Below are 27,782 nucleotides of genomic sequence, written 5' to 3' on the forward strand. Positions count from 1 at the left end.
TCTAGCCCCATACCTGAATTATTCTTTTATCTGACCCTATATTGGTGTTCTCCCAGCTTATGCAACGACTGGGCACCATTGATCTATGGGAAGAAGTATCCCCACCGGGTATTGTGTGTGTGTGTGTGTGTGTGTGTGTGTGTGTGTGTGTGTGTGTGTGTGTGTGTGTGTGTCATATTATTTTTGTAATTAGTTAAAATGCAAACAACCCACACTCAGGCTTCAGATAATCCTTTCATTTTATTAACTCATGTTTAACGTAGTCATTAAACACAAAATATTTCCACCAAACTGTCTATCCATATTCAGAATCTATCCTGATCGTCTACTCTGCAGCAGAGCCACGCTTCACTCGCTGCATGAAGTTAGCTGGAGTGAATGATACTGTGTAAATATGTCTGATCTGGCGCTGCAGTAATAAATAAAACCATCCGTGGTGTCACCGGCGGGGCAGTCTGCTGTTTCTTGCTTTGTAAAAGGTCAACAAATCAAAGATCTTGATGGGCTAATAATCACTATCAACCTCCTGTTGAATTATGGCAGTAAATCTCAGCTGCCTCCAGCCACAAAGTAATGTGCTCCGTCCTCACAGCACCTTTTAAAATGTTTACTGCTGCTGTAAAGTCTGGCTGCAGACTATGTGGCAGTGGTACGGGTCAGGTCTGCTGGGTTTTGGTGTTTTGGGCAGTGGTAGTAAATAAGCTAATGGATGGCCCTACTCTGGAAATATTGCTATATTTGAAGATTAATAAATGGTGCAAATCCAACAACGTCCTGCAAAAGAACCAATGCTCTTTGCAAGGGGGGCTCCACGTCCAGAGTAACTTCTCTCTTCCTCAAGATTCCTAGACTAGATTCTGTCACATTATGGCAATGCTTTACTTTGAGGGATTTCAGCTTGGCACAGTATTCCGCAAGAGTCCTGTAAAAATAATGAAAACTTTTTATATAAACCCAGTGACAAACTTGACATTAAGCATATATTCACTTACGGAAAAACCCCATTCAGATATTTGGAACGGAGTTTCAATCACAGAAATTTCGGCAAACAAATCTATCACAAACCCTTAAATAGTTCTGGTAAAATGCATTTACTCAGATCAGTCTTTGTCCTCAAAGGAGCTCACAATCTAATTTCACAATCTCCAGCATGTACACATTAGCCCAAGTATTTATAGAAAGACCGTCATATTAAGTACACCGTTGGAGTAAAAAAAAATGTTTATCATCTTGGAGTTTACCTGCAGTAGGTAACAGTAAAGCGTTAGTAGTACATGAAGTCTGTACCCAGATACCAGTTGAGTAAATGGTCGCTAATATGAGCTAGATTTGTGCACACTACTTGAAAAACATTTTAAGTTTGTCTTTTGAGAAGATGAAAGTGCAGCGCAATACTAGAATGGGTTATAAAGAAGACAGCCCTTAAATGCCCTGCTGACCTTAATCCCATTATAAATATGTGCCCTCAGCTTTTCTGTCTAAGGCTTTGTTCATATCTGCGCTAGGGCTCCGTTCCGTCTGAGCTTGACGGACACAAACGGAAACCATAGATTTCTGTTTTCATCACCATTGATTTCAATGATGATGGATCCAGTGCCAATGGTTTCCGTTTGTCTCCGTTGTGCAAGGGTTCCGTCGTTTTGATGGAATCAATAGCGTAGTCGACTACACTATTTAAAAAAGTTGGAAAAGTCAGAGTGACATGTCAGAAGTTTTGATCAGTGGAGGTCTGATTACTGAGACTCCCACCATTCGCTTAAACAAAGCGGTAAAAGTGCTCGGGTAAGTGCTATGCTACTTCGTTACTGATGGGCTTCTCTCGGAAAGTTGAGCGAGCGGTGTACTGGCTCAATAGAAAGTCTATGGGTCCGTACCCCGTTTACTCTGCTTTCCGAGGAAAGTCGACCAGAAACTAAGCAGCACAGCGCTCACCCGAGCTCTTCTGCCACTTTGTTTCAGCGATTGGACCCCCACCGTTTTGAAGCTTCGAACATGTAACTATGACATTTCAAGTTTTTTTTTAAAGTTTAGTTCTCTTTTAAGCAGGAAGTGTGAATATTGGATAACTAGATGATATGTTGGGTTTACTTGGCAGTTTATCACTATTATTTTTTTCAGCAGGTACCATTAGGCTGAACGTGCGACTGACAGAAAAGTCAACCTCAGATTTTTAGCAGAATTTACTTGTAAAGTATTGCACTCATTTTTTCATTATTTCTGGAGAAACTGATAGTTGCTACTGTAAATATCAACTGTATAAAGTGAAGTTTTTTTTTAAATGAGTGCAACTTCCACCGCACACTCGTACTTATAAAAGTTAATTTATATAGCACTAACATACTCCACCGTGCTGTACAGGGATTGTCATCACTCACATTGGTCTCTGTCCCCGTTGGGGCTGAAAACCTAAATTTCAAATGAACATCTCAGTATGTTTTTGGAGTGTGAGAGGAAACCCATGCAAACATGGGGAGAACATACAAAGTCCATGAAGATGTTGTTTTTGGTCTGTTTTGAAGACAGGACTTCAACGCTGCAAGACCAACAATGATAATACTGAGCCATCGTGCTGCCAATGGCTTACTAAGTTTGTATGGCCTGTGTGATCAGAGCGTTTGAATGGAAGAGGGGCATGCACAAAAAAACATATTTCCCAGGATATGAGTGTTTGTTCCCAATAAAATTGTTGTATATCTTTGCATTTCTCTCAGATAATAGCTGATTGTAGCAGGTCACTAATGGCAGGGAAACTATTTTAAGCCATGAAAAGTGTTCAGACTGATTTTCATTGGCGAGAACTGATTATTGGTAACAACCGTACAATAATTTACATTAACATAATCTTTACATCTGTGGGCAGATTTAATCTTTGTAGGTGGGTATGAGATTAAATAAAAGAGTCGACTTTTTTTTTTTTTTTTTTCCAGAAACAGCGCCACTCTTGTCCATTGGTCACATCTGGCGATGCTGTTCAGAGGTTTTTTCAGTCAAACGCTTTCGTGGTAAATGCCCCATAATGGTCCGTTTTGTGCAATACTTTGTAAATTGTCGACCTGTGTACAATATATTCTGCGGCTACCTCTGATTTCTGTAATTTATTGTCATATGTTGCCTACAAGTAGTTTCTGTGATGAACGATGTTCCACCGCTGCATTTTTGGAGGAGTTTCATTCTTCCTCAACTCCTTTATAATACACCAAACTCTGCCATCTATAGCAATATTAGTTTTGTAGAATACGTTTAGTATTAGGAAGCTCCGTCTTTATGGCACACAATGTGAAGGTTTTGTTGCCTTGTTTTTATTATAACCGCTATCATTTGAAAATATAAGTAAATTGTGATTCCCAAGTGATCAAAACTCAACATCTTATTACCTTTTCCAAAAGTCCTAAATAAATTATCACTGTAAACTTATAAAATATTAATAGATATTCTCCTGGAGAGGAACGCCAGATTTAAAACCCACACTCCTTGTGATTGCTTACAATGCAGATTTTGAAATCCATTAAATAAGTAAACACAGAACAAAGAATTTGCCTCCAGCTCACAGCTCATTGTCACTGGGTAGGAATCATACATTGCAATACTGCAAGAAGAAAACCACTTCAAAATTGTTACAAGACAATTAAATGCTTTTCAACAGGCAGCTTTTGGCTTCTTTGTTCAAGCTATTCCATATATCATACAGCTGTTACTAAAATGAATTATACAGCAGATTTTCAGTTATAAGCTGCTCTTTATTCTCTAATGTAACCCAGTTTAATGTAATCCTGTAAAGGATAACAGGGTTGTCCCAAAATCGACAATTATCACCTATCTAGAAGGTAGGTGATAACGGTCTGATCACTGGGCTCCCCACCGGTCATGAGAACAGGTCTCCTGAAACCCGAGATCCTCTTCATTACAACCCCCCACAGTGAGGAGGACATTGAATGGAGCGGCCGTCGAGCGTGCGTCTGCCGCTCCATTCAATATCTATGGAAGTGACTGAAATATCTGAGCCACAGTGCCCTCTAGATAATGCAACACACCCCTAGATAATGCCACAGTGCCCACTGTAGATGCTGCCACAGTGCCCACTGTAGATGCTGCCACAGTGCCCTCTAGATGCTGCCACAGTGCCCTCTGTAGATGCTGCAACAGTGCCCTCCGTAGATGCTGCCACAGTGCCCTCCGCAGATGCTGCCACAGTGATGTCAGGGGCTTGCCCAGAGCTGGGGTCCCGGAGCAGAGCCACTTCTAGCACTCTGCCTGGGATTCCAGCTCAGCTCCTGCCATCACTGTCCATATATGGACAGAGATGTCGGGCAATACCAGAGCTGGAGTCCCGGGCAGAGCGCTAGTAGGCTCTTCCTGGGACTCCAGCTGGGCCCCTGACATCACTGGGACTCCTGCTCTGGGGAAGCCCCTGACATCATTGTCGATGTATGGACAGCGATGTCAGAGGCTGTCCCAGAGCAGAGCCTATACTAGCGCTCTGCCTGGGACTCCGCTCTGGGGAAGAGCCTGACACACTGTCCATATATGGACAGCGATGTCGGGGAATTCCACAGAGTCCCGGAGCAGAGCCTATACTAGCGCTCTGCACGGGATTCCGGCTCTGGGGAAGCCCCAGACATCGCTGTTCATATGTGGACAGCGATGTCAGGGAATTCCAAAGTCCCGGAGCAGAGACTGTACTAGCAGCTCTGTGTCCCGTGGGCTGCAGATGACAGCCCCAGGGGCCGCATGCGGCCAGCGGGCCGCGTGCTTGAGACCCCTGATCTAATGGATAGGTGATAATTGTTGATCCTCAGAATACCTCTTTAAGGTCTTATGTACATGGCCATATCACAGCTCTATCCAAGTTCTGAGTTGTAATAGGGCACTTTATATGAGTAGAGATAGAAGTCTAAGGGCTCAAACTGCGGTTACCTTCATATGACTTATTAATGTACTACAACAGATCTAATGCATATTTGCATGGGTTTCTTCCTGTGCTTCAATTCCCTTTATATAATTCCCATTAAATGAAAGACTTATTTGTGATGTTAATTGGCCTGTGACTAAAAACTGGACCATGAAACAGTAGTAGTAGTAGTTCATATGGGCTATATGGGAAAAAGTGCAGCCTTGTATGCAACTGATCAATCGAAGGCCTTTTTCACACATTGCAGATTTAGTCAGTATTTTGCAACAGTATTTTAAAGCCAAAACCACGACTGGATCCTAAACACACAACCACTCCTGATTTTGTCTTTAAAATATTGACCAAATCTGCAATGTGTGAATAAGGCCTAATACAGCTTTTGGTTACTAGGTGTGAGTGAAGGTTTAATAACAGTAATTGAAATGCAGGTTTACCTAATGGATTCATTCTTGACACGCAGACAGCCGGTTAAGTCAAGATGCTCTAAGTCCCGGCAATTTTTAGCAGTCTCTTCCACAGCCACATCACTAATGTTTGCATTAACTGCTAGCGAGAGAGATTTGAGTTGCTTGCTTTTCTGCGCCAAGTAACATATTGCGTCATCCTTCAGCTGACGACAAGCTGTCAGGTCAACAGCCTCCAAATGTTTACAGTGATCTGCCAGGCTGCGGAGGGAAAGACAGTCCAGCCATTCACAGTGTCCCAGGCAGATATTCCGTAAATGGGGACAGCTGAGTGAGATGGCCACCAGGGACTGACGGCTCAGCTGGACACAGCTGTTTAGATTGATAAGAAGGAGATGATGGTTCTGCCCAATGACTGGAAGTAGCTCCTTATCTGTTAACCAGTCAGAACAACTTCGTAGATCCAGTCTCTGTAATACTGAATTGTGTCTGAGCATGCTGGAAAAAGCACTTTTGGGTAACTGTGAGCCAAGCTGTCAGAGAAAAAGTAAATAAAGTCTGACAAATATACATAAATGCAAATCACCATGCTAAAATGTAATTATTACAATACTGCCTTGTATGAATGTGATCTGTGGTACCGAATATAATTTCTGTTGGTGACACGTCAGTCGTTATTAACCCCTTAATGACCGGGCATGTTTGTACCTTAATGACCAAGCCAGATTTGTCAAATCTGGTATGTCTGACTTTATCAGAGAATAACTCTGTGAAAGTTTTGAATATCCAAGTAATTCTGACATTGTTTTTTCGTCACATGTTGTACTTTATTTTAGTGGTAAAACTAGACTGATACGATTTGCGGAAATTAATTAAAAAATAGAAAAATTGAAGAAATTTTGTAAAAATTACAATTTTCCCCTATTTTTAACTGCAATATGTCACATATGTACATACATACAGTACAATTTTTTTAATTAAATATATATTTCTATCTCTTTACTCTATTTTGGCAGCACTTTTGAAAAAATAAAATAAATTTTCAGCAATTTAGAGGACTTACAAATTGAATAATAATTTTATAAATTTTGAAGTACATTTTGTTTTCCTGCACCAAGCCAGGTTTTCAGAGGCTCATAGGTCTCAGAGTGATGGAAACCCCCACAAATGACCCCATTTAGAAAACTAGACCCCTTAAGGTATTTACCTAGGGGTATAGTAAGTATTTTGACCCCACAGTTTTTTGCTAAATTTAATACATAGCAGGTGAAAAAAAAAATAATTTCACTTTTTTTCATAAAAGTATCAGTTTGAAGACCAATTTCTTTGTAAAGCGACCATGAGAATGAAGAAACACACCACAAAATCTATCACCCTGTTTCTCCTGTTTTCAGAAATACCCACATTGTGGCCCTAATGCGCTGCCTGGACACACGGCAGGACCCAAAAGGAAGGGAGCACCCGGAGGCTTTCAGGACTCATATTTTGCTTGAAAATGTTTAGACCCCACTGTATATTTGGAGAGGCTTTGAGCTGCCAGAACGATAGAAACTCCCCATAAACGACCCCATTTAGAAAACTAGACCCCTTAAGGTATTTATCTAGGGGTATAGTTAGCATTTTGACCACACAGGTTTTTCGCTAAATATATTGGAATTAGTCTGTAAAAATTAAAATGTACTTTTTTTCTGAAACAACATAGGAATTTTTATTATTTACAAGGAATAACGAAGAAAATGCACCCCAACATTTGTAAAGCAATGTCTCCCGATTACGACAATACCCCATATGTGGTAATAAACTGCTGTTTGGACCCACAACAGGGCTCAGAAGGGAACGAGCGCCATTTGGATTTATGATTTTGCTGGAATGGTTTTCGGTGCCATGTCGCATTTGCAATGCACTGGAGGGACCAAAACAGTGGAAACCCCCCAAGTTACCCCATTTTGGAAAAACCTTCAAGGAATTTTTCTAGGGGTATAGTGAGCATTTACACCCCACGGGTCTTTTGCAGAGTTTATTGGAATTAGGGCGCGAAAATTAATATCAACATTTTTTCCACTAAAATGTTGAATTTTCTCATTTTCACAAGAGATGAAGGAGAAAAAAACAACCATTTTTTATAAAGCAATTTCTTCCGAGTACGGAAATACCCCACATGGGGTCAAAAGGTTTTTCATTAGAAATGAATTAACCCTTTCAGGACTGATCCATTTTTTGCTTTCTTATTTTAGATTTTCACTCCCCGCCTTCCAAGAGCCATAACTTTTTTATTTTTCCATAAATAGAGTGGTGTGAGGGCTTATTTGTTGCGGGAGGAGCTGCAGTTTTTATTGGTGCCATTTTTTGGTACATAAAAAGTGATTCAAAAGTTGTATTACATTTTTTTTTAGAGCGAAGGTGACAAAAATAAATAAATAGCGATTTTGGCGGTTTCAATTATTAAATTTTTTTTTAAGGTGTTCCCTGGGCGAATTAAATATTGGTATATTGTAACAGTTCGGACTTTTACGGACGTAGCGATACCAATTTTGTTCATTTTTTTTACATTACTTTAGAAGAAAAATGCGAAAAGGTGTTTTGTTTTTTTAACTTTAAAAAAAATAATTCTCACTACTAATAACTATAATTCTTCTACACATTTTATTAGTCCCCTTAGGGGACTTGATCCAGCGATCATTTGATCACTGGTAGAATACACTGCAATACTAATGTATTGCAGTATATTGTTATTTTTACAGGCTTCTGTAACAGAGCGATCGCTGTACCTGTCCGTTAGTCCCGGGTGTCAGCTGTAATACACAGCCGACACCCGCAGCGTATGGAGCGGGCTCAGCACGTGAGCCGACTCCATACATCAAACCCTGCACCATGACGTGCTATTAAGTCATAGTGCGCAAAGGGGTTAATGCACAGCGGATGGTTCAAAGTGAAAATTGCAATTTTCCACTGATACGCCATTTTAGTGCATAATATGTCGTGCCCAGTTTGTGCCACAGAAGACAAAGACCTCATAAAACGTTAAGCGGGTTCTCTCAGGTATGGCGACGCCATATATGTGGGCGCAAACTGCTGCTTGGGCACGCTGCAGGGCTCAGAAGGGAGGGACGCCATTTTGCTTTTGGAGCGCAGATTTTGCTTGGTAGTTTTTCTGTTTTGGGTTTCGCTGGTATTTCAGTTTATAATGTGGGGGCATATGTAATCTGTGCGGGGTACATCAGGGCATAATAAGAGGGTATAATAATGGGGTAAATAAATAATATTTCATAGATATGTGGCCGGTGTTGCACTGATAAATGGCGCCCGATCTTATCCGCTTTTGGACACTGCACATTTTGCATCGCCATATTCTGAAAGCCAGAACTTCTTTATTTTTTTCACCACCGGAGCCCTGTGAGGGCTAATTTGTTGCGGGACAATCTGTCGTTTTCATTGGTACCATTTTGGGGTAAATGCGATTTTTTTTGATCACTTTTTATTCCATTTTTTTGCAATCCTGAGCAAAAAACAGGAATTCTGACACCGGCGCTCACCGTACGCTATAAATTACATTTTTACTTTATTCTGCGTGTTAGTACGATTACGGCGATACCATATGTATATAGGTTTTGTCCTTTTTTTTAGCGTTTGCACAATAAAATGACTTATTTATTAAAAAATATAAAATTCTTTGTCACCATATTCTGAGAGACATAATTTTTTTATTTTTTAGTCAAAAAAGCTGTGTAAGGGCTTGTTTTTTGCGGGACAGATAGAAGTTTTTATTGGTACTATTTTCGGGTACATGCGACTTTTTGATCACTTTTTATTCTTTATTTAGGGAGCGGTGGTGACCAAAAAAATTGCGATTCTGTCGTAGTTTTTTATTGATTTTTTTTGGGGTGTTCATCGTGCGGGAAAAATAACATTATAGTTTTATAGTTTGGGTCGTTACGAACGCGGTGATACCAAATATGTGTACTTTTTTAACGTGTTCATTTTTTTTCTATAATAAAAGTCTTATTATAGGAAAAAAAGCATTTAGTGTTTATAGAACTTCTAACTTTTATTTTTACACTTTTTTTAAAACATTTTTATTACTTATTACTTTTTTAACTTGTCCCACTAGGGGACACTTAGTCTTGCAGCTTTGATCGCTGCTGGAGTACATTACACTACACACGTAGTGTAATGTACTCTAACTGTCATTGTGAGGTGACTGTCACACTGACAGGAAGCAGAGGAGGAACGGCCGGAGGCTGTTCCTCCGAGGCTTCCGTACATGGCAACCCGGAGGTCATTATCTGACCTCCGATTGCCGTGACAAGCATCGGTAGCCCCCACGATCACTTCGTGGGGGCTGCTGATGTGCTTCAAGCCACTTAAATGCGGCGACGGCAATCTGTCGCCGCACTTAAGGGGTTAACTGCCGAAAGCAGCGGCGATGGTCCGCTGTCCGGCGAGACTGATGTCTCAGCTGTCTAGGACAGCTGTCAGCGCGGGTCTGTCACTCTGTGTTTACACAGAGTGATAGTTTGAAATGCGGACGAAAATGAACGTCATGGTGCGGGAACTAGCAGCCGACCATGACGTTCATTTTCGTCCTTGGTCGTTAAGGGGTTAAAGGTTGGCCTTTTTTTAACTATGATTTTCGAGAATCTTCATGCTTCAACAAAGTGTTGGTGCCAAATGAAACTCCAGCAAAAAAAAAAAAAATGATTTTTTGAACCCTCCAAATTTTAACTGGAGAGTTGGAATTTTAACATTCTTGGGGCTTCTTGGAACTTCTTACTTAAAGAAGACCGGTCACCTCTCCTGACATGTCTGTTTTACTAAATAATTGTATTCCCCATGAAATAACAATTCTGGAGCATCTTTTTTTCAAACTCTATATTGCGCCGTTCCCCTGTTATTCCTCTTAGAAATGTATGAGTAAATTGACAATCGGGTGTTAACATTTGGAGGGGGGGGTGTCCTTAAACAGACTGACAATGTCCAATCAGTGCTGACAGAGTGACTGTAGGGACACGCCTCTTTGACAAGGGGAATGGTAACACCCAGTTGTCACTTTATTCATAAATTTCTAGGAGGAACAACACAAAGTTCAAAGAAAATATGTTCCAGAATTGTTATTTTATGGGAATGCAAGCATTTACTAAAACAGACATGTCAGGAGAGGAGACCGATCCCCTTTAAGTCAGTTAGAGGAATGATGAGCAGAAAAGTAGCAATGTCGTATTGGGTATCGGCGCCAGGCTCGGAAGATAAAGAACAAATTCTCTGGTTTTATTGTTCAAGGTGCTCTTTTATTGGAACGACAACGCTTTCTGGGCCGGACCAGTACCGATACCCGATACGACACTGCTACTTTTCTGCTCATCATTCCTCTATATGTTTCGTCCACGGTAAGAAGGATTCTACTACCAAGGGACTGCAGTGGGTGGCAGCCAATAAAAAACATCACTTCTCTGCATGGATGATCTCGGAGGAGCGCTGCTGATCCCTCACTTTCATTGTATTGTGCAGTAACACCCACACAGAAGTGTCATTATCAGCCCTGGTACTTATATAAAGAAATACTCTCTCTGCTTGATCCTGTGATATCCAGCAGAAGGAGCACTACTTTATACAGAGATTAGGACAGGTCATGACATCAGTCAGTGCAGGTACAGAAGTGGTCATGCTCTGTGGGAATCAGGCAGAGTATCTCTATTTTTAATGGACCCAGATTTTGTAGGGTGGCAAATTGGTCCTAAGTCTGCAAAAAAAAAAAAAAAAATGTGAAATGTACATTTTAAATAGAGTTGAGTTAGTGTAGCTAATGAAACATTTATGCTGCATCGGTACCAGCATTAGACATTTAAATCATAGTGGGTATTTATGGAAGCTGCCATGCTACACCAGCCAGTAATACCCATAAACACATGTATGTTCACCAGAGATCCACCATACCGCAAATAGAAACATTCAGTACGTATTTAGTGGCCATTTATCATTAAACATAGAAGAAAATATCTTGCACTGAACAGCAATTATTGATTTGTCCCATGGATATTTTCAGAATCTATGATGCCTTGTTTGACATTGGATGTCTCTATTATCTAACTGGCTTTGTCAGCTAGGCAACGTCATTTGTCAACCAGCCATGCCACCTACTGCTCACTACATAATAGGTCAATGCTTCAAGTCTGATCTCAGAGAAGTGTCAGTCTCTTCAAACATCTTCACTGATAACTTGTGACTACAAAGATGATGAATTATTCTACGTTACTTGTTCCATTTACCTTACTGAATAATTATTGATTGGGAACAGAATAAATCCAAGTGAATTTATATTGATTACTTCATATCACACAATTGATTCTTCAGTGGGAAGTAAATTTATCTCATGATATTATTTCCAAGTCTGCTGCCTTAACTACAAGGGGAAACCTTGAGATACATTTATCACATGCCACAAAATCCTGGCCAGTCTGTATTTCTAGAAAATATGAGATTCATTTTAAAGGAGAAGATGCTATTTTTTCATGAGTTTCATAAAACTATCTTACAGTGAATATCCACCCTTGAATGCCACTTTATTTAAATTTCAATAGATTAAAAATATTGTGCTGATTAATTTATAAATAAAGTTATATAATGATATGAACTTTTTATTCTCTGATACAGCGCTTCAAATCCCCAGCATATACATATATTTCTGTCATTATAAAATCCTGGTTGCCTACAGCCACCACTAGAGGGCGCTTACTGCATACTGTTTATACATAGAACTCAATAATAACACAGTATGCAGCAAGCTCAGAAGCTCCCCCTAGTGGTGGTTACAGGCAGCCAGGATGTTATGTTTTAAATCTATGTCTATAAAGGGGCTTTGGAGCTATAAAAGACATATTAAGCAATTAAGCTGCATAAAGTTTTGGACCTAAAAATAACTATAATAAAAGGTGGAAATTTCCTTCAAGGTAATATACTGTACTTTCAATGAAAGCATTAAGGCTCTGTGCACATCTACATCAAGGCGATCATTTATAAAGGATGTTGTTTTTTTGTTTTGTTTTTTTTTACAATAGCATAATGGATCCTGAAGGATCTCATTAACTCTGATGATATCCACCAGGTTTTTTTTTTTTTGTCTTTTACTAGCACGGTAAAGCATAGCAGACTACAATATTTTGCATGTCAAAAACAATGGAAACCTGTTGGAACGCAGGCTAACTGATGCCATTTGATAGCATTTTCCAATGAAAAATCTCACAGAAATCAATAGGGACATTAATGGGGAAGGTTCTCAACTTTTTTTCTGCAAAAATTATGGAACAGAATACCATAGAGACAATTGCTAGTCTGAACAGAGCCTAAATCAATTGCAAACCATTAAATACTGAAAGACAATGCAAAAAACTTTGGTGGCAGCTGGCACAGGGAGGATAGCTGCAAGGAATTAGATTTGTTTATCCACTGCCTGGTCTATTACCCTAATTACTTCCACATGCAATATATATTTATTTGGGGATAGCTAATGCAATTCCCTTCTATACAGTTTAAGGGCCTTTTACACAGGGCGATAATCGCCCAATCGTTAGATCAAATAAATGTTCTCAATCAATTTTCCAGTGTAAATCATGGAATATGTACACACAAGAGTGCATTGAGTTTAATGAGCCCGCAAATGACATGTCCTATTTTTGCGGTCCAGGCTCTGGGCAATGCACGGACCGTGGAAACCACAGTCGTATGCATTGGCCCATAGGACATCATGTGCCCTATACTATCCGCAATTGCAGCTCTGTAATTGCGGATATTATACAGACGCAAACGCGCGGTTGTGTGCATGGGGCCTTAACCCCTTAATACCGAAGGTATTTTAAACCTTAATGACAGAGCAATTTTGTAAGTGTCTCCATCGTCGCATTGAAAGATCTTGAACTTTTTTATTTTTCTGTTGACATAGCTGTATAAGGACTTTTTTTTTCGCGGGACAAGTTGTATTTTATAATAGCACCATTTTGGGGTACATATAATTTATTGATTAACTTTTTAATAACTTTTTTAGTGGGGTACTGGAAAAAAAACACAAATTTTGCAATTTTTTTGCATCTTAATTTTACGCCATTTACCGTGCGGTATAAATAACATAATTTTATTCAGCGGGTCGTTACAATTGTGCAATACCAATTATATGGCTTTTTTTATGTTTTCCTACTTTTACACAGTATAAACACATTTTTTTCAAAATTATTTGCTTTTGTTTCGCCATATTTTAAGAGCCATGACTTTTTTTTTTTTTTGACCGATGCAGCTGTATGGGGGCTTTTTTTTATTGGTACCATTTTGGAGTAGATGCGACGGTTTGATCACTTTTTATCAAATACTTTTGAAGGCAGGATGAACAGAAAACAGCAATTCTGGCGGCTTTTTATTATATTTTTTACGGCGTACACCGTGCGGGTTAAATAATGTAATCGTTTTATAGTTGGGTTTGTTACGGATGCGGCGATACCAAATATGACTAACTTTTTACTTTTTTTCATAATAGGGGAAAAAGTGGGGGGGTTTATTTTTTTTACTTGGGACATTTATTTATTTATTTAAAACTTTATTTAACTTTTTTTTTACTTTATTTTTAGTCCCACTGGGGGACTTTACTGTGCAGACTTCTGATCGCTATTATAATACACTGCAATACTTCTGTATTGCAGTGTATTATTGCCGGTCAGTGTAAAACTGATAGGCACCTGTTAGGCCATGCCTCTGGCATAGCCGAATAGGCAATCACTAAAGGTAGACCTGGGGGCCTTTGTTAGGTTCCCAGGCTGCCATAGAACACAACTGCACCCCGCGATGCACGCGGGGATGCCAGTGGGATGAGAGAGGGAGCCCCCTCCTTCTAAAATCACTCAGATGCGGTGCTTGCTATTGAGCGCCGCATCTGAGGGGTTAAATATGACCGGAGAACGCTGCTAGTGGTCTCCGATCGTTGCCCTGAAGCCCGAGGCGGTTAGCAACAGCACGGGCTTCAGGAGATCCCCGCACGAAGCGGGGAAATTTCTTCTGAAGTGCCGACGTGAAAAGGCGGCGCTTCAGAAGAACTACCCTGAACGGCCGACGTAAAAACACTATACGCCTGCCGTTAAGGGGGTTTTACACTGGGCAATTATCGGGCAAACGATCGTTCATAGAATGCTCGTTGCTGATGATTGCCTGTGTAAACAGGGCAGCGATCAGCAGATGAACGAGCAAGCGCTTGATCATCTGCTGAAAGTATCGTTTTAAAAAAGTAAAATATCATTGTCGACAGCACATCTTCCTGTGTAAACATGGAGACGTGCTGCCGACATAATGATGTATGGGGACGAGCGATCGGAGTAACTACTGCTCATCCCCATACATAGCTCCTTGTGTCAGGAGCAAACGAGCGCCGATCAATGAGCGGTCTCGTTGATCAGCGCTCGCTGCACCGGCCAAAATCGGCAGGTGTAATAGGGCCTTTAGTCTTGGGAACATAATGACTTGCTAATATTGCCAATCAGTGATTGTCTTAGCAATTTGTTATAAAAGGACTTTTACACTTGAAAGAGTGACAGCATAATGCACATGGTGTTATGTAGACATATGACAAACTAAAAGTCAATGCTCACAGTACATTTTGGCACTTTACCTGGGTTGAATCGAAGCTGCGGCAATTGGCCAAATAGAGCTGAACTAAGGCCTGGAAAGCTTTACTGACTCTCTGCAGACATATGATGTGCCTCAAAGGTAAATAAGAAAGGATATGAGGAACAAGCACATCTTCCCAAGGCAGATCCAGTAAGTGTAGGCTGTAGAGCAAGAGAGAAGAGGAAGGATTAATTCATCATTATCTTTTTCCAGGACACTTAGAGGTAACCATGTAAGCTAGGGACGAAATGTAATGGGCAACCTGTACAGGACTGTAAAAAAATATTTACTTTTCATTTTCGAATATTATTGTAATGACAATAATGCGTTTTCATGTAAAATCAACAATGTGTAACATACACCGTTCAGCCATAACATTAAAGCCCCGTGAATAATGCTGAGAAAACACCTCTGACCCATCAAGGCATGGACTCCACAACACCTCTAAAGGTGTTATGTGGTATTTGGCACCAAGACGTTTGCAGAAGATCCTTTAAAGGGACGCACGCTCCTGCCAAAACTACATTTTCCCATGTGTACTATTATGGTATTCCATGTGTCACACCTGTTATTTTTCTTGCTGCTTGTAGCTATATATCGGACTAGGATGGTTGCTTAGCAGCAGTGTAAATCCGGCCCGGTGACATGCTTTCTCTACTTGAGTCTATGGTGATCTTTGTGTCACCCATCACAGGCTTCAGCAGTTCCTGTACCAAACTAGTTATACACAGGGGGGACAGAAACGTCTATCATCAGCTACCACTAATACTTACACAGGTTCCTGTCACACAGGTATAATGTAGAAGAATATAGTGCAGCCTCCCTGTCTGTATACTTATGGTTTCTCAGCTTATTTAGGAGAATGTAGAGAGAATGATAATCAGTGTCCCCCAGCATGCAGAGATGGTATGGTCTTTAGCTGGTCATGTGATGCTGTGCTGAAGCATCATGGAATTGATAGCAAAGCAGAGAGGAAGAGAAAGCTGGAGGAATCTAAGAATCAAGATGGAGGCTTTTTTTAAAGCACAGACAACACAGCAGTTCATAAAGTAAGTAAAATATACATAAAAGAAGTGTAGAGTGTGGTATACAGTCATGTGGGGAAAGCAGACATGGAAAGTTGTGTTTCCACCGGAGGTCTTCTTTAAGTCCTGTAAATTTTGCGGTGGGGCCTCTATGGATCAGAGTTGTTTTTCCACCACATCCCACATATCCTCCTGTCATGTTGCTTAAAACATTACTGAAGTTTTGCAGTGTGACAGGGAGCATGCCCCGGAAGAAGCCAAGAGGGCGAAACTATGGTCGGGCAGAAATGAAGCGTGCCACATTTTCTCATTATACATGCTTGTTTTATAATGGATATTTTGTAAGTACAATAAAACTGAATTTTCTTTGTAAGTGGTTACAGTATTACACTATGTGAGGTTGCTTTTGCCTTATCTAGTATCCGTGAAGGGGAGGTCCTTGGTCTTATCCCAGTGCCTCCAACTTGGAGAACTAGAAGGGCAAGTAGGCAAAGGCAGCACAACAAAGTGGTGTGAGAGAAAATCTCTTCAGTCTACCTCGTGGTGTATACAGTGGTGTCTGGATAAGAGGACAGCTTTCGTTTCCTAAGAACTCCCTTATAGAATCATCATTTGAGCGGTGAGGTACAATTGTATTGTATTTTATTGTGTCTTTAATGGACTAATCCAGAACTCTATTCATGCATACATCAGTTCCGAAGCTCAAAAACGCAAGTGTGACTGTTGCTATCAAACATATTTGTGCATTTTAGAACCACTTGAATTAGAGGCAAAAGATAAGGAAACGTCTACTAATCCATATATAGTTGGGTCCAGAATTATTTGGACAATGACACAATCTTCTTCATGATTTGGGTTCTGCTGCCACCACATTGGATTTGAAATCAAACAACTGAGATGCAATTGAAGTGAAGACTTTCAGGTTTAATTCAAGGGGTTAAACAAAAATATCCTGTGAAACGTTTAGGAATTGCAACCATTTTTCTACACAGCCGCCTCATTTCAGGGGCTCAAAAGTAACGACAAATTAACATCTCCATAAATAAAATGTTTTTTTTAATACTTTGTAGAGAATCCTTTGCAGGCAATGACTGCCTGAAGTCTTGAACACATGGACATCACTACACGCTGGGTTTCCACCTTTGTGATGCTTTGCCGGCCTTTACTGCAGCGTCTTCAGTTGCTTGTTTGTGGGTCTTTCTGCCGTAAGTTTAGTCTTAAGCAAGTGAAATGCAGCTCGATCGGGTTGAGATCTGGTGATTGACTCGGCCATTGCAGATTCCACTTCTTTGCCTTAAAAAACTCCTGGGTTGCTCTCGCAGTATGTTTTGGGTCATTGTCCATCTGTCCTGTGAAGCGACGTCCAATCAACCTTGCTGCATTTGGTTGAATCTGAGCAGAAAGTAAATTCCTGAACACTTCAGAATTCATCCGGCTGCTTTCAGAATCGTAAAATATATGTTGAATCTTATCCGTGTCCAAATAACTTAATAAGGGTTTTACATTTTTTTGTCCCTCATTATTAAGAATACGTAGATTCGAAATGATTGCAATGTCTTAGCCAATATGTTCTGAAACTAATAAGCAGGTAATGGTATATTTTTTTTGTTAGAGATATACACAATCTAACCCTAATACCGATCAATTCGATTTGATTGGTATTAGGATTAGGCCCCATGCACACGAACGTGCTTTTGCGGCCGCAATTCCCCCGAAAATCCACGGGAGAATTGCGGCCCCATTCATTTCTATGGGGCCATGCACACGACCGTAGTTTTTACGGTCCATGCATGGCCTGGGAGCCCGCACCGCAGAAAGAACGGACCTGTCTTATTACGGCCGTGTTCTGCGGTCCGGGCTCATTGAAAATAATGGCCGCGGCCATGTGCATGTCCCGTGATTTGCGGGCGGCTCGCGGCTGACAGTCCGCTGCCGGCCGACCCGAAAATCACGGCCGTGCACATGGCTACGGTCGTGTGCATGAGGCCTTAGATTGGGTGTCAGAGGCACACAGGAACTGAGGTCATTCCAGCTGACTGGCTGGTTTGGCTTACAGCAGCGTTATGCAGCTTTTATGTATAGTGGATACATAGAAGCTGCAGCACTAAAATGAAATATTTTTTTTTATATTCTAACAATTTTTATATTATAACTATGTTCGAGAAATGTTTATTATGCCAAAACACATACATTACATTTAAAAAAATAAAATAAAATCGTCATCAAAGATATTTATAGCCTTTAAAGGGGTTGTCCAGTCATAAGAAATTGATGGCCTATCTTCATGATAGGCCATCAATATCTTTTCGGTGGGGGTCCTACAACAGGCACCATCACCAATCAGCTGTTTTGAATGGGCCGCTTCCTCCTTACCTGCTCATACTGTGAATTGCCGACATACTTGTAGCACTGAACCGTTGCTACAAGTGTGATAAGCAGTACAAGCAGATAAGGAATGAAGGGACCATGGTGCTCGTACGAGTGCTGTGCCCCCTTCAAAACAGCTGGTTGGCGGGGTTTCCAAGAGTCTGACCCCCACCGATTAGACATTGATGTACTATCCTGAGGATTGGCCTTCAATTTCTTAGGACAGGACCACACCTTTAAGTAGAAATCTGATTTAAAACCATGCAACTTTAAGAAGTCAAGAAGTACCATTAGATAAGTAATAGAGAAGATCTTTCAGGCTGGGTTCACACGACCTATTTTCAGACGTAAACGAGGCGTATTATGCCTCGTTTTACGTCTGAAAATAGTGCTACAATACGTCGGCAAACATCTGCCCATTCATTTGAATGGGTTTGCCGACGTACTGTGCAGACGACCTGTCAAACGACGACGCGTAAAAATACAGCCTCGTCAAAAGAAGTGCATGACACTTCTTTGGACGTTTTTGGAGCTCTTTTCTCATAGACTCCAATGAAAACAGCTCCAAAAACGGACGTAGAAAACGCCGCGAAAAACGCGAGTTGCTCAAAAAAACGTCTGAAAATCAGGGGCTGTTTTCCCTTGAAAACAGCTCTGTATTTTCAGACGTTTTTGGTCACTACGTGTGCACATACCCTAAGAGAGAAACCATTAGACCACTGTGTACAGAATTTGTAGCATACCTGCAATTGATCTTGTCCTTGGCCATCTTGAAGTTAATCGTCAATTTCTTATGTGTATTATGCTTGCTGGCTATAATAATAATAAAAAAAAAAAATATTCTATTAATTTATTTCAGTTTTATACTCTTGCTCATTGTTACTAAGCTGATCCTGTTCTAGCCAATACAAGCTAATCTCCCTAAACCTTTCAATCTCAATACCATTTACTTTCCCTAAGCTCTTACATCTTATGCATACTAGCTCCAATATTTCACATTAACATTTATTTTCATATATCCTAAACGTAACATATTCATTTATCTTAACTTGCATAGAAGTTTTATTTCTTGAATCCATATCTTACCTCTTTCTTTCATGTGTTTTATGTGACATATTTTAACTTTAAGATTGTACTATGTTGTACTATTCAAAGAGGATCCGTCACCAGATTTCACAATAAAAGCTGCACATTATCAAATAGATCTCTTAGACTTGATAAGACTAATGTACTTTGCAAATCCATGCCAAAATGGCTGTATAATCCTTTCTCAAAGTTTTCCTGCCATATATTAAAATGGGCATTTCATGGGACCAAGTATATGCATGATGTAATCTCAATCTTTACCCACCAAGGGCTGTCAGTGTCCCTGCACCATGCAGAAATCCTGCACATGCTCAGTACTAGCTGCAGTTTCCCTGGTTCTGCAGTGAGAGCCAGTCTTCCAGCAGCAGCTTTAGGGTATGTGCACACACACTAATTACGTCCGTAATTGACGGACGTATTTCGGCCGCAAGTCCCGGACCGAACACAGTGCAAGGAGCCGGGCTCCTAGCATCATACTTATGTACGACGCTAGGAGTCCCTGCCTTGCTGCAGGACAACTGTCCCGTAGTATAATCATGTTTACAGTACGGGACAGTTGTCCTGCAGCGAGGCAGGGACTTCTAGCATCGTACATAAGTATGATGCTAGGAGCCCGGCTCCTTGCACTGTGTTCGGTCCGGGACTTGCGGCCGAAATACGTCCGTCAATTACGGACGTAATTAGTGTGTGTGCACATACCCTTAGTGTGGAATTACAGCTTCTAACTCCAACTGCTGCTTTCTATTACTGCAGAACCAGGAAAACTGCAACTTTACTGAAAATGTGTGGTATTTGACCACGGTTAAGGGAAGGAGGGACACTGGTAGGAACTTGTCAGCTCTAGGTGGGATGAGATTAAGATTATATCCTGCATATTCGTCGTCCCATAAAATGCTCATTTGAATATCAGGCAGGAAAACTTTGAGAAAGGATTATACAGCCATTCCTACATGGATTTTTAAAGTAAGTACACCAGCTTCATCAGGTCTAAGATATCTATTTAATAATGTGTGCAGCTTGTATTGTGAAATCTGGTGACAGATCCTCTTTAAAGAGTCTCTGTCACCAGTTTGTAACTTGCCTATCACCTACTTTATCTAATAGGCGCTTTGATGTAGATAACTACTGTTTTTTTCAAAAAAAGTTTATTATTGAGCAAGTTATGAACATTTTTAGATTTATGCAAATTTTTTCTAAATGCCCAACTGCGTTTTTTTTCTATTCACCAAGTGGGCATTGTATAGAAAAGTGTATGACGCTGACTAATCGGCGTCATACACTTCTCTTCATTCCGGCCCAGCTTGATTCACACAACAGCGTGATCTTGCTAGATCACGCTGTAACGTGACTTCCTCCCGCAGGTCTTTAACCGGAGCGACGGAAGACTGAACAGACATTGCCTGAGCCGTGCCTGGACGTTTATCCGAATCTGCAGCGGCTGGAGGTGATGTCTGTTCAGTCTTCCGTCGCTCCGGTTAAGGACCTGCGGGAGGAAGTCATGTGATAGCGTGATATCGCGAGATCACGTTGTGCTGTGAATCGAGCTGAAATGAAGAGAAGTTACCTATTGTTTAAATCAAGTTTATATGTTAAACTTATTTTTTTCAGAAGTTTTGATGGTTATTTTTTTTTTTCATGTCACCACTTTGTATTTCGTACAGATCACTTTTCAATAGTCATCACATTATCAGCACAAACAGGATTACAATGAAATGTAACACCTATATAGAGATATCACAGGATCCACCATTGACAAAAAGTGAAGTCACAGCTCCCCTCCTATCCTCTCCCTGCACAGGTTGCAGAGCATTCCTAGAAAACCCTCCCACAGAAGTCAATGTTTTACCTCTAGACTACAAGTTCCTGTGGTCTACGTGGCTGCTGTAGAGCATATGTCTAAATGTTAACAGAACAGCTGCTCAGGCAAGATGGCTGCCCCCGTAATCATGTTCAGAAAATAAAAAATATGAAATTAAAATCTACCATCAGAAAATAAAAACAGATTAGATAAAAAGTATATGCTTGACTACTGAATCTGCTTTTAAAAAATAAAAATAGGTTATACATTCCCTTTAAATTGTATGGGTTTTTCTTGTGATCCTAGCTCATGGACTCCACCAATCCAATCTTCTGAAGTGTCTCAATAAATAAAGGTGCATACAGTGCCAGGATTGACTAACTTTTACTATGTTACTATTTGCTTACATGTTCCTGAAAAAACGTTCCATTTCTGTTGTAGAACTGCAGGTCACAGTACTGTACTTAGGTCTATCCTGTAATTGCTAAAATATGCTGCAACCTTTAGTTCTACATCAGGTGGAAAGTCAAGGGATTGCAAATGTCTGATATGGACCATGTCTAATAAAATTCCAGATTGTCAGGCTTTGTTTTGCAGGAGAACATTATTATGGATTTATACAACACATTCTGTAAAGCTGTACATTATAAATCAGGAACCAGACATTGGATTTCCAAAAAAAACAACTAATTTAAAATCATTGCAACATACAAAAAATTGTTATAGTAGCACAGCAGAAATACAACGTAGACTACAAATATCTACTTATCAACATCGTCTTATGCTTGTTTTACCTGTTTCTTAACCTTCTAGTTTTTCATGTTCAAATATTGCCCATGATCGTCCTACTAAAACAGAGGTGACTGTATCTCAACATATCCACAAACACACAACATAAAAATAACTGATGATACAAAGAGTGTACATTTTCAGGAACAATCTGAACACCCCCTGTAAAAACTGTAGACACGTGAGCTTACATTTCCAGATAACACTGGCTCTATATAAAAGTAGTGATTCAGGAAAGTAACTGCTCTATGATAGTCAACAGGATACATGTGACTTCAACCACTGGATTAAACAATTATAGCAAACTTACTACCTAAACATATGTCATGTTATTTCAATTATTAACCTCATGAGGACCAACCCAGTTTTGGCTTTTAAATGGACACTAAATTTTCAAGCAACATATGCTAATCTAATAGTATACTTGATATATATCAACTTTAAAAATGTACTTACTATTAAAATGTAATTGTTTTATCCATACAAATTCAGAGCAGAAAGAGAGAGCACACAGACATGCTAACCATAGAAATTTATGGGAAGGGGAGGGGGAAGCAGAGGGAGAGAGATACAGAGACGCTGTAACGTCCAATGGGGTTGTGGATTCACTGGGCTACTCTGCCGGAACAGGCACATGGTGGATACAAGCTGGTGCCGGATTACTGGAAGCGGACACAGGATATCGACTGGTCTCGGACACAGGACTAGTCACGGACACAGGATGGAGGATACCAACTGGTAACGGACACAGGATACCAACTGGTAATGGACACAGGGTACAGGATACCAAATGGTAACTGACACAGGATGCAGAACCTTGGGAGGATAACACTAGGCTAGTACAACATTGCTCAGGCACTGGGATACAAGGCAGACTTCCTTTAATAGTCCAGGGTATGCAGGGATAGGCTGGGGACAATTTAACTGGTGCGCTGGCCCTTTAAGAGACTGCTAGAGCATGCGCACCCACCCAACGGGCAGATCATGCTCTGCCTCACATAGTTCAGAGCTTGCCGACGTCCCGGAGGAGGCGGACGCCAGTGAGCACAGTTGAGCTGGCGGCCGCGATCGTGGGCAGGAAGAAAACATCGTCAGCAGCAGCTGACCCTGCACATGCTGCCCATACAAATCCATGGAGAGGGGAGGTGGGAGCAGGAGCAATGTGAGAAGGACACACACAGAAGTGTTGCAGCTTCCTGGTAAGTGTTTTTTTCTCACCCTAGTGCTGAATTCTCAGCTACACTTCTCATTACTGTTGTATAATCTCCTCCATACTGCTGCAGCTTTTTATATATATATATATATATATATATATATATATATATAAGCTTGAGAAAGGTTCAGGTGTGAACCGAAACGTTGATCATTCTTTCCATCCGGTGGTGAATAAACCAACATCTCCCCAACTTTGAGATATATATATACACACACACACACACACACACACGCACACACACACAGTAGGTCCACGATTATTTGGACAGTGACACAATCTTCTTCATGATTTGGGCTCTGCTTGCCACTACATTGGATTTGAAATGAAACAACTGAGATGAAATTGAAGTGTAGACTTTCAGGTTTATTTCAAGGGGTTGAACAAAAATATCCTGTGAAACATTTAGGAATCGCAACAATTTTTCTACACAATCTCCTCATTTCAGGGGCTCAAAAGTAACTAGACAAACTGACATTACCATAAATAAAATTGTTTTTTTAATACTTTGTAGAGAATCCTTTGCAGACAATGACTGCCTGAAGTCTGGAGCCCATGGACATCACCAAACGCTGGGTTTCCTCCTATGTAATGCTTTGCCCGGCCTTTACTGCAGCGTCTTCAGTTGTTGCTTGTTTGTGGGTCTTTCTGCCTTAAGTTTAGTCTTAAGCAAGTGAAATGCAGCTCGATCGGGTTGAGATCTGGTGATTGACTCGGCCATTGCAGAATATTCCACTTCTTTGCCTTAAAAAACTCCTGGGTTGCTTTCGCAGCATGTTTTGGGTCATTGTCCATCTGTACTGTGAAGCGACGTCCAATCACCTTGCTGCATTTGGTTGAATCTGAGCAGAAAGTAAATCCCTGAACACTTCAGAATTCATCCGGCTGCTTCTGTCTTCCGTCACATCATCAATAAACACTAGTGACCCAGTGCCTTTGGCAGCCATGCATGCCCATGCCATCACACAGCCTCCACCATGCCATCACACTGCCCCCACCATGCCATCACACTGCCCCCACCATGTTTTACAGAGGATGTGATATGCTTTGGATCATGAGCTGTTCCAGGCCTTCTCCATACTTTCTTCCTCCCATCATTCTGGTACAGGTTGATCTTAGTTTCATGCTGTTCCGGAACTGGGCGGCTTCTTTACATGTTGTTTGGCAAAGTCTAATCTGGCCTTTCTATTTTTTGAGGCTGATTAATGGTTTGCACCTTGTGGTGAACCCTCTGTATTTGCTCTCATGAAGTCTTCGCATTATGGTAGACTTAGATACTGATACACCTACTTCCAGGAGAGTGTTCTTCACTTGGGTAGATGTTGTGAAGGGGTTTTTCTTCACCATGGAAAGGATTCTGCGATCATCCACCACTGTTGTCTTCTGTGGACGTCCAGGCCTTTTGGAGTTCACGTGATGTACCAAACTGTTGATTTGACCATTTCTAACACATGTGCTATCTCTCTGATGGATTTCTTCATTTTTTCAGCCTAACGATGGTCCGTTTCACTTGCATTGAGAGCTCCTTTGACCTCATGTTGTGGGTTCACAGCAACAGCTTCCAAATGCAAATGCCACACCTGGAATCAACTCCAGACCTTTTACCTGCTTAATTGATAATGGATTAACGAGGGAATAGCCCAAGCAGCCCATTAAATAGCTTTTGAGATAATTGTCCAACTACCTTTGGTCCCTTGAAAAAGAGGCAGCTACATATTAAAGAGCTGTAATTCCTAACACCTTCCTCATATTAGGATGTGAATACCCTCAAATTAAAGCTGAGAGTCTGCACTTTAAGCCCATATTGATTATATAACTGTAAATTCAATATGTTTTAGTAAACAGCTAAAATGCCAAAACTTGTGTCACTGTCCAAATAATTCTGGACCTAACTGATTGATTGATTGATTGATTGATTGATTGATTGATTGATTGCATGTATGTATGTACGTACGTATGTATGTATATATATTTAAAACACACAGTTGTGGACAATGAAAATCAACTAATGTAAAGCAGACATTGCTTTTGAATTGTGGTTCAACAGAATTGTATTTTTTTTTAAAAACTAATAAAACTGGCCTGGACAATAATGATGGTCCCTTAACGTAATATTTTGTTGCACAACCTTTTGAGGCAATCACTGCAAACAAACGGTTTGTGTAAGGCTGGGTTCACACGACCATGTTACGTCCGTAATGTACGGAACGTATTTCGGCCGGAAGACCCGGACCGAACACAGTGCAGGGAGCCGGGCTCCTAGCATCATAGTGATGTACGATGCTAGGAGTCCCTGCCTCTGCGTGGAACTACTGTCCCGTACTGTAATCATGATTACAGTACGGGACAGCTGTCCTGCAGCGAGGCAGGGACTCCTAGCATCGTACATCACTATGATGCTAGGAGCCCGGCTCCCTGCACTGTGTTCGGTCCGGATCTTCCGGCCAAAATACGTTCCGTACATTACGGACGTAACATGGTCGTGTGAACAAAGGCTAACTCTCAGGCCTTATTTACACGATCGTATTTCACTACCGTGTTACGCGCGTTAAAACAACGGACGTCACACGGACCTATGCAATTCAATGGGGCCTTTCAGACATTCCGTGTTTTTCACACAGCATGTGTCCGCTGCGTGAAACTCACTGCATGTCCTATACTTGTGCATTTTTTGCGCATCACGCACCCATTGAAGTCAATGGATGCGTGAAAATCACGGACAACACACGGACGCACATCCGTGTGCCATGCGTTTTTTGCGCAACAGTTGCTAAAGAAATGATAAGGAAAAAAAACACCTTCAGTTTATTTTGCTGACGTAAAAAACTTGTGACATACGGATGACATACGCGCGTAAAAAATGCAGACGCATCGTACACTGATGCCACTCGAAGCTGCAACGCAGGAAATCACTGCGTTTTTTGCGTGCGCAAAACGGACATGTTCCTGTGAATAAGGCCTCAATGAGACTTCTGCACCTGTCCACAGGTATTTTGGCCCAGTCCTCGTGAGGACACTGCTCCAGCGGTCTCAGGTGTGAAGGTGACTTCTCCAGACTGCAGGTTTCAGCTCCTTCTACAGATGTTCGATAATATTTAGATCAGGGCTCATAGAAGCCACTTCACAATAGTCCAATGCTTTGTTTTTAGCCATTCTTGGATGTTTTTTGCTGTGTGCTTTGGGTCATTATTCTGTTGGCGGACCCATGACCTGCGACTGAGAGCAAGCTTCCTGACACTGGGCAGCACATTTCGCTCCAGAATGCCTCCCCCCCAGTCACCCCGGCGATCAACTGCGTCTGACTATACATTATATAAATTGAACGGCTGTTCTTGGACGTCTGCTCCACCTAAGCGTCTCTCTCCGTTCTGTCTCATAAAGGGGGTGCATGCAGGGGGGGGGGGGGACCCCCATTGTGACGTCCATAGAGAATATGTACAGGGATAGTCTTTATGAGACAAGCAATATTTGCTAGAAACTATAAGGCTAGATTCAGACGAACGTGTGCGTTTTGTGCGCGCAAAATACACAGCGTTTTGCGCGCGCAAAAGGCTTGACAGCTCCGTGTGCCCTGTTCATATGGATGCGCGGCTGCGTGCTTTTCGCGCAGACCCGCGTGAAAACCATGCGGGCTACACGGACGCAAATCACGTTCGTGTGAATCCGCCCTAAGGGCTTATTCACACGAACGGGATATACGTCCGTGCAACGCGCATGATTTAAACGCACGTCGCACGGACCTATATTAGTCTATGGGGCCATGCAGACAGCTTGGTGATTTTTACACAGCGTGAGTCCGCTGCGAAAAAGTCACGACATGTCCGTTCTTTGTGCGTATTTCGCGCATCACACACCCATTGAAGTCAGTGGGCGCGTGAAAACCACGCAGGTCACACGGAAGCAGTTCCGTTGGACGCGTGTGATTCGCGCAACAGCTGTGAAAAGGATGAATGAAAACAGAAAAGCACCATGTGCTTTTCTGTTTACAAACATCCAAACGGAGTGTCATAATGATGGTGGCTGCGTGAAAATCACGCAGCCACGCATCATATGGGGCTGACACACGGAGCTGTCAAGTGCCTTTTGCGCACGCAAAACGCTGCGTTTTTTGCGTGCCCAAAACTCACACGCTCGTGTAAATCCGGCCTAATGGACATTAATGTGCGTATGATCAGACAAGTACTAAACACATCATCATATAATTCAATATAAGAGACTGACATGCAATCTATATGACCCTCTGTATGACCCTCACTGACAGATACAGCCTGTAATCTGTGTCCACGCTCGGCAATCACCGGAAATCTGCCGTATAACGGAGACATAGTTGTGTATCTGGAGATAGGACTAAGTACACACTACGCTGCACATCCACACGTACTGCATGAAGCGGCGATCACATCTGTACAAACCTCAGGAGCAGCTCCGAATACACAGCTGTCACACACAGAGCTCTCGCTTGCCACCTTCACTTAACCCCTCCTCCACCCGTCTCCAAGCCTGCTGTCAAATCTGCCGGTTTCCCATGGCAACGTCAAATGACGCAATTCCG

At 41.4% G+C, this 27,782-nt stretch overlaps 2 protein-coding genes across 2 annotated transcripts in view; one reads left to right on the forward strand and one right to left on the reverse strand.

The window, feature by feature from the left end:
• The window catches only part of CUEDC2 (CUE domain containing 2), a 40,861-nt gene extending 37,971 nt beyond the window's left edge, over positions 1 to 2,890 (forward strand). Inside the window, exon 10 of the mRNA XM_075841595.1 lies at positions 2,119 to 2,890. The gene's annotated coding sequence lies outside the window, so the exon portion shown is untranslated. The remainder of the gene's footprint in view (positions 1 to 2,118) is intronic.
• On the reverse strand, positions 222 to 27,782 carry FBXL15 (F-box and leucine rich repeat protein 15). Its single transcript, XM_075841602.1, has 5 exons — positions 27,643 to 27,782; positions 19,088 to 19,157; positions 14,954 to 15,113; positions 5,344 to 5,846; positions 222 to 922 (listed from the first exon to the last, which is right to left on the reverse strand). The coding sequence occupies exons 2-5, from the start codon at positions 19,111 to 19,113 to the stop codon at positions 733 to 735; spliced, it is 879 nt and encodes a 292-aa protein (XP_075697717.1). The 5' UTR covers positions 19,114 to 19,157; positions 27,643 to 27,782; the 3' UTR covers positions 222 to 732.

The sequence above is a fragment of the Rhinoderma darwinii genome, chromosome 11 (genome assembly GCF_050947455.1).
Source record: "Rhinoderma darwinii isolate aRhiDar2 chromosome 11, aRhiDar2.hap1, whole genome shotgun sequence".
Lineage (NCBI taxonomy): Eukaryota > Metazoa > Chordata > Amphibia > Anura > Rhinodermatidae > Rhinoderma > Rhinoderma darwinii.

What these genes read in the sequence shown, in the direction of transcription:
- FBXL15 (XM_075841602.1), bottom strand. Translation starts at nt 19,113, where the DNA reads ATGGCCAAGGACAAGATCAATTGCAG. An exon ending in AAGGACAAGATCAATTGCAG is followed by an intron (nt 15,114 to 19,087) that starts GTATGCTACAAA and finishes CTTGCTCTACAG; the next exon opens with CCTACACTTACTGGATCTGC. An exon ending in GCAGCTTCGATTCAACCCAG is followed by an intron (nt 5,847 to 14,953) that starts GTAAAGTGCCAA and finishes TTTCTCTGACAG; the next exon opens with CTTGGCTCACAGTTACCCAA.